Raw genomic sequence first — 13,035 nt, 5'->3', positions numbered from 1 at the left:
TGATGCAATTTGAGAAACATGCGTGCATTTAGCCAACTTTTTAATTTGAGTTGAATTGTTTACAAAATCATTATGACCGTTGTTGAACATTGTTGAATTCCACATCATGTGTTGGAATTCTACATAATGTGTTGAAATTCCACAATTTCTTTTGATTTTCTAATATTATGTATTTGTCCATAGATACTTTAGGCTTTTAAGAAATATTAGAGGCACATACTTAAAAGGTAAATAAATATTTAGTAAGAAATGACACCAAAGATTTACATGATTCGGTTTATAATATGTATTTAGGGGAAAAGTAAATTGATGAAAAGATCTCATTGAATTCCAAAAGCAAATACAAAAGAACTTGAGAAAAACTTTCAAAATTCAAAACAACCCCTCATTTTTAAACTCCTTTTACCAACAAGTATCCAAATTTTTTTTTTTTAACAAAAAAAAAAAAAAAAACCCACAAATTTTCTAAAAATCAAAATTCAGAAAATAACTTTTCTTTGCTATATATTATTTTGGTTCAAAATTTCTTATCACATTATTGTAATAGCTGCCCCTGGAACTAAATTTTTGACTCGCTGAATTACGAGAATACCCAAATACAAAATTCAAACCACGTGTGAAAGGAAAAAGAATTTATTAAAAGACACATGTGTCTAACTTCATTTATCTTTTTCTCACCAAATGTGAAATGCACAGGATTTGTAGAGCCTCAAACATATTGTCAAAATAATACCAAAACACAAACATAATTGTCAAAATAAGAACAAAACACATGCAACACTATTTCCTTGCCCCAAAGAAAGCAGGATTCTTTTCATTCTGGATGTATTCTCCCTCTAAATTCTATTCCCTTTTCCCTCATCAATCCCTAGAAAGATTAGATAACAAGGTAAGAATGTAGGTGACTCAAAAGTATTGCAATGGAGAAGTAGAGAGAGAGAGAGATTTCTCTCCCCTCTTCCATTTCCTCCCTCCCTCGGAGAGAGAGTGAGAGATTTCTCTCTCCTCTTCCATTTCCTCCCTCCTCCTCTCTCTCACTCCTTGCTTGGCCCCATCAGCCGCCGTCAAAAATCTCTTCCTTACTTCCTTTTCAAATATACCATGAACTAGAGTTAAACATTTTTCATTTGATTACTATTCGCATTATAGTATATGATCTCATGCAATCTTATTATTTATATAAAGACACACCATCATATATTTTCCCCAAAATTTGCAGCCTCCAGAGTGAGCATTCAAGAGCAAGACATCTCTCGATTACTTTTACACAAACTAACAATTTATAGTACCCTTTTCCATTATTGCTCCTCCTTCAATGATGCTTTCTACCACCTGCATTCTCTTACTCTCTCTCTTAACCACTCTCTCTCCTCTTGTCAGAGCCACCCACAATCTCACCCTCCCCCACCATCCACACCCCAACCCTGAAGCCGTTGTTCAAGAAATCCAAAGGTAACAAACCTCCATCGATGACCATAACACACAAACCTCCATCTGGGTTTTGCTCATTCTATCACTTTCACACCTGTTATTGGTTGCTTTCACAAAACATTGATGGAAAAAACAAAATCATGGGTTTTGCTCACTCTGTTTTTTCACATTGTTTAGAGGCTCAATCAAGAAATAAACAATATAAAAATAGAATTCCCAATCTGGGTTTCATCCATTATAACATTTTATTAGCCATTTCCCTGTCTTTCCACCTAAATTTCTATCAAAACAAACAGAAATACTTCTGGGTTTTGATCTTTAAAAGGATTTACAATCCGGGTTGCTCTGTTTTTTCTGTGTTTACATATTTTTCACAAATAGTTGTTCTGTTTTTGTCTGTTTACGTGTGTATACAAAACACTAAGAATTTTATCAGATATTTCCCTCTTTCCATTTGAACAAAACTAACAGAAAATTTTATCTGGATTTTGCTTATTATAAGGATTTATAATCCGGGTTGCTCTGTTTTCTCTCTGTGTCTATATAATTCACACATAGTTGTTCTCCTTTTCTCACACACATTTCACATATAGCTGCTCTGTTTTTCTGTATGTGATACATTTTTAACAAAGTTGTTCGTTATTCTGTGTGTTTTTTATACAGGAGACTCAATGTATCTATATCCAGAAGACAAACACTATCCTCCACCGAATCAAAGGACCAGCTCTCATGCCTCACCGGCAACCCCATCGACGACTGCTGGAAATGCGACCCTAATTGGGCCACCAACCGCCCCCACCTAGCTGACTGCGCCATCGGCTTCGGCCAGGCCGCGCTCGGCGGCAAGGGCGGCGCTATCTACGTTGTCACAGACTCCTCCGACCATGACCCATCCAACCCAACCCCAGGCAAGACCAGAACCAGTTAGGCCATGGTGGCCCCATTCAATTTTTTGGCATTGCATATGGTTTATGAAATTACCAAAAATGCCCCTTAAAATTAGTTTTATATAAATAAATAAAAAATCTCAATTTTTCCTTTTCCATTTTTTTTTTCTTTGCAGACATTTGCATTTCCCTCCTTTTTAAAATAAAATTCGATTTTTTTTCTTTTTTTCTTTCAAAGTTCTCATATTTTAATTTTTTAAATTTTCTACTTCATTATGTTAAATCCAAACCGAACCAATCTGGATCATTCAAAACAATTCTCTCATTCTTTATTTATTTTCCTTCTTCAAATTAATTTATTTATTATTCTTTTTAAGGACATTCCAGTTTTTTTTTTTTTTTTTTTTTTTTTTTTTTTTAAATTTAGGGTCCGTTTGGCATGCGTTTTATTTTTGGCTAAAACAGAAACAATAGTTTTTACTGTAGGAGTGTTTTGGAAAAAAAATCAAAAGCACGTTTAGGAACGATGTTTTACTTTGGAAATGTCAAAAACAAAAACATGCAAAATATGGTTTTGGGCAATGAACATTTGTAAAAATAAGAAAAAATAACTTTTTGGTGTTTTGGTTTTGGGCCACTGTTCACGAAGTGTTTTAGCACTGTGTAAAATAAAATAAAGTCGCACCAAACATTCTTTTGTTTCCAAAATCAACACTGTAGTAACCCAAAAATAAAAACAGTAGAAACAAAACGCATGCCAAACGGGGCCTTAATATACCATATACTTGAAACAAATTCCTGACTCCGTCCTGATCACAGGCACACTCCGTCATGCTGTGATTCAAACCGAACCCCTCTGGATCATTTTCTCCACCAACATGGTTATCAAACTCAAGCATGAGCTCATCGTCAGCAGCTTCAAGACTATCGACGGCCGTGGCGCTAATGTGTACATCACCGGTGGTGGGTGCATTACGCTCCAGTACATCACCAATGTCATAATCCACAACATCCACATCCACCACTGTGTTCCCTCGGGCAACACTAACATACGGTCGAGTCCAACCCACGTAGGGTTTAGAGGCAAATCAGACGGTGATGGGATATCCATATATTCGTCTAAGAACATCTGGATCGATCATTGCTCGTTGAGTTACTGTACGGACGGTCTGATTGATGCGATAATGGGGTCCACGGGGATCACGATATCGAATAGCTATTTTTCGCATCATGATGAGGTGATGCTATTGGGGCATGATGATCGGTACTTGGGCGATTCGGTGATGCAGGTTACCATAGCTTTTAATCACTTCGGTGAGGCGCTGGTGCAGCGTATGCCTCGGTGTAGACACGGGTATATACACGTGGTGAATAATGATTTTACGGAATGGAAAATGTATGCTATCGGTGGTAGTGCTAGCCCGACCATCAATAGTCAGGGCAATCGCTATATGGCGCCGTCTGACCCAGACGCCAAGGAGGTAAAGTGTACTCTCTCGGTCTCAAAATAAGTATCATGCTTTCCTTTTTTATCTATTTCAAAATAATAGTTCACTTTCTTTTTTTAAATAATATATTTTAGTCTTTTCATATATGTTCTTTGAGTTTAAAATTTCAAACTTGAATATTTAAAACTTAAAATGGCAAGTTAGTAACTAGGAGGAGATGGTTTTATCAGTAAAAAATAGCGGGGCGGGAGGAGGTCGGCCCACCCTATCCCGTTTATATTTCTTATTTATTAATTTATATTTATATATGTGTGTGTGTGTGTACATTTAAGTTAAAAGAATCATAAATCCTAATTTCAACAATTCTCAATTTCAACAACCCTAAATTATAATTTGACCATAGTTGTCTTCATTTGATTTTGTTAGATTTGAGTGCAGAAGTTGGAAAAACAAATGGTTGGAGTTTGGAAGTAAACCGGGCGAGATTGGTCCCCGCGGGATAAGAAAATTTAAACTGAACGAGAACAGATAAAAAAATGCTCCGTTCAGTCAATTTTAAGCGGGCTAACTTAAATAGGGACGAGAGTGGAGACGGGAGAGTACCACCTCCGTGACCATCCCTATTTAAGACTCCTCGCATTCGCTTTAGGTATCACAAGCATTATGTGTATGGAAAGAGGCGGTGGATTCCCATGTCAAGCCTTGTCAACCAACTTATTAAATAATTAAGATATCCAAATGTCTCTTCGGAATGAGAAGCCGAAAGGCTCCTCTAGATTGGATGGGTGATTTGAGTCCTACAACACTCATTTCTCATCATATTACTTTTTTTCTAACTAATCAATTAATAATGTGAATTGTCTTCACGGAATGGTGAGTTTTTACAATTTGTGGTGCGAATCTGATTGTCCCGAGCTGGTTTATTCGAAGTCGACTTGCGTATAGCATTAATTTGAAAATAATATATTTTTCTTACTAAATTATACTATATTTAATTCTTTTTTTAATATGAAAATAAAATATTGTTAGTTTTAATGATATCTTGCACGTAGGCTTGAGAACCTTTTTGACTTTTGTTTGAACATGACGTGGTGGATGGAATGGTCCCAACTTGCACCGGCCCCCTAAAGTTGATTTTGTGAATTTCACGTCTCATACAATTATTTATAACTAAAAATTTTAATTAGTTCAATAATATTTCATCAACTTTTTAAATTAGAATTTTTTTTTTTTTTTTCCTCCGAAGGTTCAAATTTTCACATAAGCAAAACGTGCAAGTGCGTTATTTGCCCAATAAAAAAAGAAAAATCTCATGAAATTATTCGAAGTCGTTTTCTCGTTAACAATGTGCACTAATTTGAAGTGGTGGGATTAATTTGGCCGAAAATTCAATATAACTATATAGGAGTATAAATGTATATATTATTTGAGATGAAGATTCATCAAGGTTGTCATTACTTTTGGTAAGAACAAAATGTGTACTTCATATCCCATGTGGGCATTGGGGTCACATGAATTTTATAGCGAGATCTATGTACTTTGAAAGTGAATGATCTTAGCGAGGCATGTGGATCATTAAATTCAATTATTGGAATAAAATGTGACGGTTCAATTTTATTTTTCTTTTTAGGTGACCAAGCGCGTGGAGACGGACGAGAACGAGTGGACGAATTGGAATTGGAGGACGGACGGAGATGTATTGGTGAACGGAGCATTCTTCGTGCCCTCCGGCCAAGGACTCAGCACTCAGTACGCGAAGGCCTCAAGCGTGGAGCCCAGGTCCGCTGGGCTCATTGACCAGCTCACCATGACCGCTGGTGTCCTCGGTGATCAGCCCAGGTACTACTACCCCTTTGTTTTTTTTCGAACTGTTACTACTACCCCTTTGTTCCCAAGCTTTTGTGTACTTCACAACGGAAATACCTGTCACTTAATAACTGTCCCAAATCAGGGCATTCTCGTCTTTTTATGAAATATCTGATGGGTTTGTTAACAGAATTACCATAAAGAACCCTCTCCTCTCCCTTTTGGCAGATGTTCCCCCGCCATGTTATGTGTTTTTGTGTTGGGACTTGGAATATGGACTTTAGGTGTCATATTCTTTCCAATCCAATTGTCATGACAACCAAATTAAGGCCCACTCGCGATCACGCTTGATTTTTTTCGCGACTTTAACATACAGACTTTTTGTAATCTGAGCCACGTAAAATAGGAGTGCGAGCGAGAACAAATTTAAAACGAAAGCACGAGAACGATACAATTAAGTCATAGGTAAAGAAAATTTGAACAAAACGCATGTGGAGAGTGAGAGCGGGAGCGCGTTCTGAATGTGAGAATGACATCTGTTGAGAAGAATTGTGCGACTTATGTGTAATAGGTGGGTGTTTCGCGATTCCATCTAAAAATTTAAGTTATTAGATAGGGCTAACACCCAATCACTCTCACATTCAAATCCGATATAAGACAAATCTCCCATTGTAAGTGACCATGTATGTAATGTCATGGTAAGAGCACTCTTCTTATAAATTCCATTTTTTTTTTAATTTTTTTTTATTCAACACGCTTCAATTTCAATTATTTAAATTTAAACTTGAGATTGTTTTAACTTTACAACATGGTTCGTAATATCGGTCACGGTCGCGGTGTAACGAATTCGGACAAATTCAGTGTAAACTGGCCAATACAAATCGTGTATTGGACTTGAAAAACAATTGTGTATCAGACGATACTACAAATCATACTCCACAGTTAGAAAATTGTAATTTTAATATTTATATTTCCTAATAATAATAATAGGGTTAATCAAATGTACTCTACTTTCACATAAATGACCTACATACTCTAATACATGCTTTTCTGTCCATGAGTTTACATCTTTATGATTTCATATTTAAGAATAAATTGCATTTGATTAAAAGAAGAGTGTGAGTATAGATTCTCTAATAATAAATGTTATACATATATATATAAATGGTATACATATATATTTATACTATACAATTGAACTTCATCAATTATAAACTCAGCTACTTACAAACTACTTGTAGAATTTAATTAATTAGGCCCCCACATATGTCACGCCTTCTTTAAACGGACAAACTATTATTTTGTTTCTTCCGTCATCATTATTTGTTGATATTATTTTTATCATGTTGGTGTATCTACCATGGCACAGGGACACTAGTGCAGGCGTCACATATCCCGGATTCAGTGCTGCTGGTGGGACCAGCACCGTCGACAACAACGGAGGCGGTGGTGCGGGGTCCAGTGGCGATGACGGCTACGACTTTGGAATGATATTCGGGAGCGGCGCACCACCACCCTCATCCACAACCACCACCCTCTTTTTGTCTCTCATTATTACCTTAATTTTGTACATTACCACCAACCATGATGCTCTATTATCATTACCCCAATTATTATCATTATAGAAATTGGATATTTATTTTTGAAAGAAGAAATATATCAAGAAAATTTGATAATCCGATTGATTGAATGGTGGTCCCACTTTGTACATAATTGATGGGCATCAACGACTTATAAGAATATTATGTGGTTCCACCAAATGATAGTTATTCGTGGGTCATTCACCATTAATTTAGTTAAATATTTTGACTTAATTGTGTTGTGATAGTGTGTTTTGTTGACTTTTGGGGTTAATGATGATGACCAATTAAAGTATAAAGATGATGGGAGAGTATAGGTGTCACAAGGCTATTTGTTCCAAAGATTTGGATGGAAAGTGAAAGAGTATAAAATGAGTGGTTATACAGTATCACCCGACAACTTAAGTTTTTAATTTCTACAGCGAAGTTCCCATTCGGTACAGTTGGTATAAGAGTCCGACCCAGTCTTTAATTCAATGTCACATTAAGCACCCCGTCAGGAAGGCGTCCGAGTAAGCCACCCGAATAGGTAGGATGGCTCAACCGCAACGAGTTATGACGAGGGAGACTGTTATAAAGGCTATTTGTTCCATAGCGGATCTTGATGGAAAGAGAAGAGGGGTATAAAATAGATAAGCATGTAGCATTACTTAATAATTTAAATTTTTGAATAAATAGGTAAATGTCTACCTTCTACCTGTTACTATAGGATAATGGTGGGTGAGGTGACATTTTCGAATCCTACGTCAATTTCTCTTATGCCTTTTTTTTTCTTTATATCTTTTTAAAAATGTTTTCTTTTGAAAGAGAAGTGTTTGGATTTCTATACTAACATAACATTGGATGTCCAATGCCTTGACAAACTGTCCATGTTTACTTGTAATTTAGTCCTCAAGAATCTTATCTCTAGGTATCACCATCCAACTTGTCCATTTAAATGTTTAAAAAAATAAAAATTTGTCATTTTAAATGTATATATATATTACGTACAGAGTATATATTTTATAGGAATGATACAAAAAAAATAAATAGAACAGTATGAGATAACACAAGTGAACCCAAATATGGATTCAATTGTAATATTTAATAAATCAATCCTGGTATGTATGGTATTTTAAATATGTGGGCGTCTAATAAGTTTTATAGAGTCATGCCAGTATTTTGAACCTACGTTGTCCGAATTGGATCGCCCAATCATTACTCTATTGGCTGAAATTTATATTCCATTTGAAAAGTCAATTTAAAACTCAAAATCTTATTCTTTTTTTATTTTTGGTTGTTGGTGATCTTATTTTAAATTTTATTCCTACAAACCACAAGTCATTAAAGGTATATTTATTTATTTAGAATTTTATTTTTTGGAATATTTATTTAGGATTTATGATGCTTAAGTTGGCTAATTGATTTTTTAAAACACTGGTATTGCTAAATCTTATTCCTACAAACCACATGTCATAAGGTAAATTATATTTATTTAGGATTTATTATGCTTAAGTTGGGTTAATTGATTTATTTTGTTTTTTAGATTTATTTGAAGTTCAAAGTTTTATGGTTTCACTTGATTCATATATTCTTTACTTCTCAAAGTGGGTTTGTGCCAATTTTTCCATGGCAAAATCATCATCATAAATTAGATTGATCTGAGAGTTTTGAACTGAACTTGTGCACATATATATACATATATGTGATATCTTCAGTGTCTCGCTCCTAAGTAGAAGAGAGAAGCCTACAATCTTCGATTGTTTTTTTATTTTATTTTTTGCAGATAAAGCTCTTTGAAAAACTCCTAAGCTAAGCTCAAACTCTCAAATCTACATACTCGGATTGTAAGCTCACGATGGACAATCCAGGCTCGATCAATAATCCACACTTAATTGACCATATATCTAGGGTTTTCTCACACTCTGAACTGTTCGTGAATCTCTGCAGTTCTCTAATGGAATGTTCGTGAAGAAGGATGCTGAAAACGTGATCTACACCTACTTTATATATATATATATATATATATAAACTTATTTGAATTAGAAAACTAAACATGAATTAAACACATTAATTAAACATAGTTAATAAGAAAAAAAGATGTGGTCATCGTTGAAAAAATGGTTAAGATAAATCATGACAATCACTTGCACTTGCATATATGATGGAAATCGTTATTTAAGAAAATTTAGACCATAGTCAGAGCCTCCCACAAAGTACAAGGGATCATAGCAGCTACATCTCCGAAATTCAACCAAGTTTGGACTCGATCCAACTATAGTGTATATGTACAACACACTATTGGGTGTAATTAATCTCTCTTCAGAGTGCCCAAATATAAAAAATTAGAAGAGAGAACTCTACACTTTGAGTTAAGAAACGTGAGATGGGATTGAACTTGATTTGTATTTCATTCATCCTTTTTTTTATCTTTGAATAAGGGAAGTGTTAGTCTTATATAAACCTCTCAAATGGATCTCCATAAATGTGTTCAAATCTCAAGATACATGCATTCAGAATATTCAAGTTCCAAAACAATGAATTTAGATAAATATATTCATCTATCACATTAATCAAAATGTATCCCCTAAATATTAATAATGAACTTAAAATGGTTCACCTTAAAATGAATTGAATCGAATAGATTCATCGACAATACCAACTGTCAACGGTATATACATATATAAATATTTCACTTGTTGATGCATGAATCACCCAAAACATGCATAAATGCTTATGAACACATTTAAAACTTAATTCTTTGAGGGGAATGAATCAAAATAGTTATACTTCTAATTATATATAAATATATTTTCAAAAATATTATAAATATATTTTGAAACATTTTCCAACAATCCCTCACTTGTTTAAAAATATAGTTTGAAAATAATCTCAAAACTTTGAAATAAAATCTCATTACTTGGGCATTCGGGAAAGTTATGTGCATAGATAAAGGTGTCTTGGGGACTTGAGCCTTTACTTAGTGCAAACAAATCAAAGCTTACCCGAGAAAATTAGTGGACGGAACCTTGAACTTGCGAACCTATATGGATAAACCGGACTTGTCACACACGCATTAAAGTGAATGCTAGTATTGCTAGCACTTTTAAGATCCATGTTTCATCCTGTTTTTTCATTGAGAGCTCTAGAGACAACCTGAAGTCTCATAGAAGGTGAGTCAGGTGACCAACCTTCAGTCTCAACTAGGTGAATCTATCAGGAGTGTCTTGTAGTCACCCTCAAAAAAAATGTCCATAGATCCATTAAGAGATAAATCTCATCCTCCAAAGACTTTTTGTACTACTTACACCATATGAGAAGGGAATCTCAAATTTCATAATGTAGTGCACCACCAAAAACTACCATCTTGGTTCGTTTTTCCCACTAAATGGGTATCCCCAAGTACAATTTAGTTTCGGGATCACTCGCAATCCCTTCGATTAAGATTATCTGCCATCCAAGAAATACTTAGGGCAATGAGTCTACCACATTTATCAAATACTTTATAGCCTCAGTACCATAAGTAACTAGACCCCACAAATAATGATCATATAGATGAATTTCTTGACATCATCCTCATTGTATAATGTACTCTCATATCACAATAAAGTGAATGCTAGTATTGCTAGCTCGTATCGGTACGTCTACCAATTTCAAAATGAGTTGCCCGTCCCTATCTTTTTGTAAGAGAAGGTAATAATTTCATTCGTTCTCCCGTTAACTCGAGAGAGCTAGGAATTCAATCATCATCTCATTAACTTTAGAGGGCTAAAAATCCAATCATCCTCTTATTAGCTCAAGAGGGCTAAAATTGGCCATCATTTCTTTCCACTTGTAAAGTACAAAGTACGTAACCATCCTCTCATTGAATTGAGAGGGATATTCCCCTTTTTAGTTTAAAACATGTTCCATCCTCTCAATGACTCAAGGGGGATATTCTCATATTACCTTTTCTACACTTGAGAAGGCAGTAGACTCAGATTTCGTAGAGAAATAAGAAAACCATTTATGTTTCTTAGACTTCCGGAAATAGCACCACTCTTAGGCAAACTCCAAGCAGAAATTGACTTTGACTTTTCTAAATCCAAGCATTTGGTAAAAGTATAGACAAATTTTTTTCATATCTCATGACTTAATTCAAAGCATCCCAATCAGCTCCCCAAATGCAAAGGCTTTATCCGGCCTAACACAATTCATGGCATGTACTATTGAGCTTTAAGATAAACATATACTATTGGGTGCAATACTTAATCTCTTTTCAGAATGCCCAAATATATATGAAAATTAGAAGAGAAAAATTCTACACCTAGAGTTAAGAAACATGAGATGGGATTGAATTTGATTTACATTTCATCCATCCTTTTTTTCATCCTTGAATAAGGAAAGTGTAATCTTATATAGACCTCTCAAATGAATCTTCATAAATGTGTTCAAATCTCAAGATACATAAATTCAGAATATTCATGTTCCAAAACAATGAATTTAGATAAATATATTCTTGTATCACATTAATCAAAATGTATCCCCTAAATATTAATGAATGAACTTAAAATGGTTCATCTTAAAAAGAGGTGAATCTAATAGATTCGTTGACAATACCAAATGTTAACTATATATATAAATATATAAACATTTCACTTGTCGATGCATGAATCACCCAAAACATGCATATATATATATATACTTATGAAACCATTTAAAAACTTAATTGTTTGAGGGGAATGAATCAAAATAGTTATTCTTATAATTATATATATAAATATTTTCAAAAATATTATAAACATATTTTGAAATATTTTCCAACAGTTAGAAGTTCCAGGAAAAAAAAAAAAAAAAAATTGACACTATTTTAAATTTCTCTGTAGTATAAAGTTTAGTTTCAATAAGAAAAAATACGTTTTACAAAGATTAATAGCAGCCATTTTTGTTGTAGTGATCATCATCTACTTTCAATACTTTAAAGCACATTAGAAAATAAGGGTTTGGCATGAATTTACATCTATGTGGGCCTTCAGTGGAGTTAGGCCTTCTGTGTTTTAAATGGGCTCAGCTGGGTTGAAATTGGTCTGGCCCAAACCCAATCCATTAGTCCTTCAAAATATAAAAAATCGAATTCAGATTGAAAAAGACAACCCAAGATTGCCAAGTTTCGTTTCTCAAACTAGTACAACAACTTAATGGGCTTAGTAGTTCTCTCTTTCTGCTAATCAACTTGAATCATCAACAACTTAATAATATTTTTACGACAATGTTGGTTCATCGTATGTTTCATTATTGGAATATGATCCACAGTATCCTTTTTGCCAAACTAAGAGGAGGGGACGCCTGAGAGCTGACCGGGTGTAATTCGCAACGTCTTTGTTGCGGTTCGGACCACCCTTGCCTACCCGGGTTGCAGACCCGAAGGTCTTTCGGGCCGGGCACTTGACATGACACCCAACCCGTGTGTACCCAATCACTCGCGCTCCCATCTGGATGTCATGTGAAACATGCTCACCTTATTACACTGGGCCACTGGGTGATGTCGGATCCCTGTGAATTCCACATTCAAATATCTATTCCCTAAAAAAGAATCGATTCAATACAATTTTTGATGCTATTATCATAATTGGTATGTTAATGTTACAATTGCAATCAATAAATTTGATCATCTTTCTAAGATTAGCTAGTTAATTCCGCCTCTTTTGCATTGAAGAAGACTTACTGGACTTGGAACTAATAACTTACTCCCAAAAATCACTAAATCTTTTGCTAGTCAGTCTATCAAGTTTTCATATGGATTGACATGTTATAAAAAATATATATATCAAATACACATGTATGGAATTGGAAACAAAGGAATATGCAGTAAAACAACTTTAATTGGTCTAAAAATTAAGTGAAGAGACTCAAGGAGGCCTGTCA

General features: G+C 34.6%; 1 protein-coding gene across 1 annotated transcript; it reads left to right on the top strand.

Annotated features, from left to right (window-relative positions):
• Nucleotides 1-766: 766 nt before the first annotated feature.
• On the top strand, nt 767-7,248 carry LOC132271108 (probable pectate lyase 12). Its single transcript, XM_059772382.1, has 5 exons — nt 767-1,452; nt 2,095-2,339; nt 3,138-3,799; nt 5,397-5,605; nt 6,942-7,248. Exons 1-5 carry the CDS (start codon nt 1,316-1,318, stop codon nt 7,195-7,197), a joined length of 1,509 nt encoding a protein of 502 aa, XP_059628365.1. The 5' UTR covers nt 767-1,315; the 3' UTR covers nt 7,198-7,248.
• The last annotated feature ends 5,787 nt before the right edge of the window (nt 7,249-13,035 follow it).

This window comes from Cornus florida, unplaced genomic scaffold (assembly GCF_030987335.1).
Source record: "Cornus florida cultivar Cherokee Brave unplaced genomic scaffold, ASM3098733v1 CherokeeBrave_3.0.0_Hap2_Chr08, whole genome shotgun sequence".
In the NCBI taxonomy this organism is placed as follows: Eukaryota; Viridiplantae; Streptophyta; class Magnoliopsida; order Cornales; family Cornaceae; genus Cornus; species Cornus florida.
This window is presented reverse-complemented; position numbering and strand designations above follow the sequence as displayed.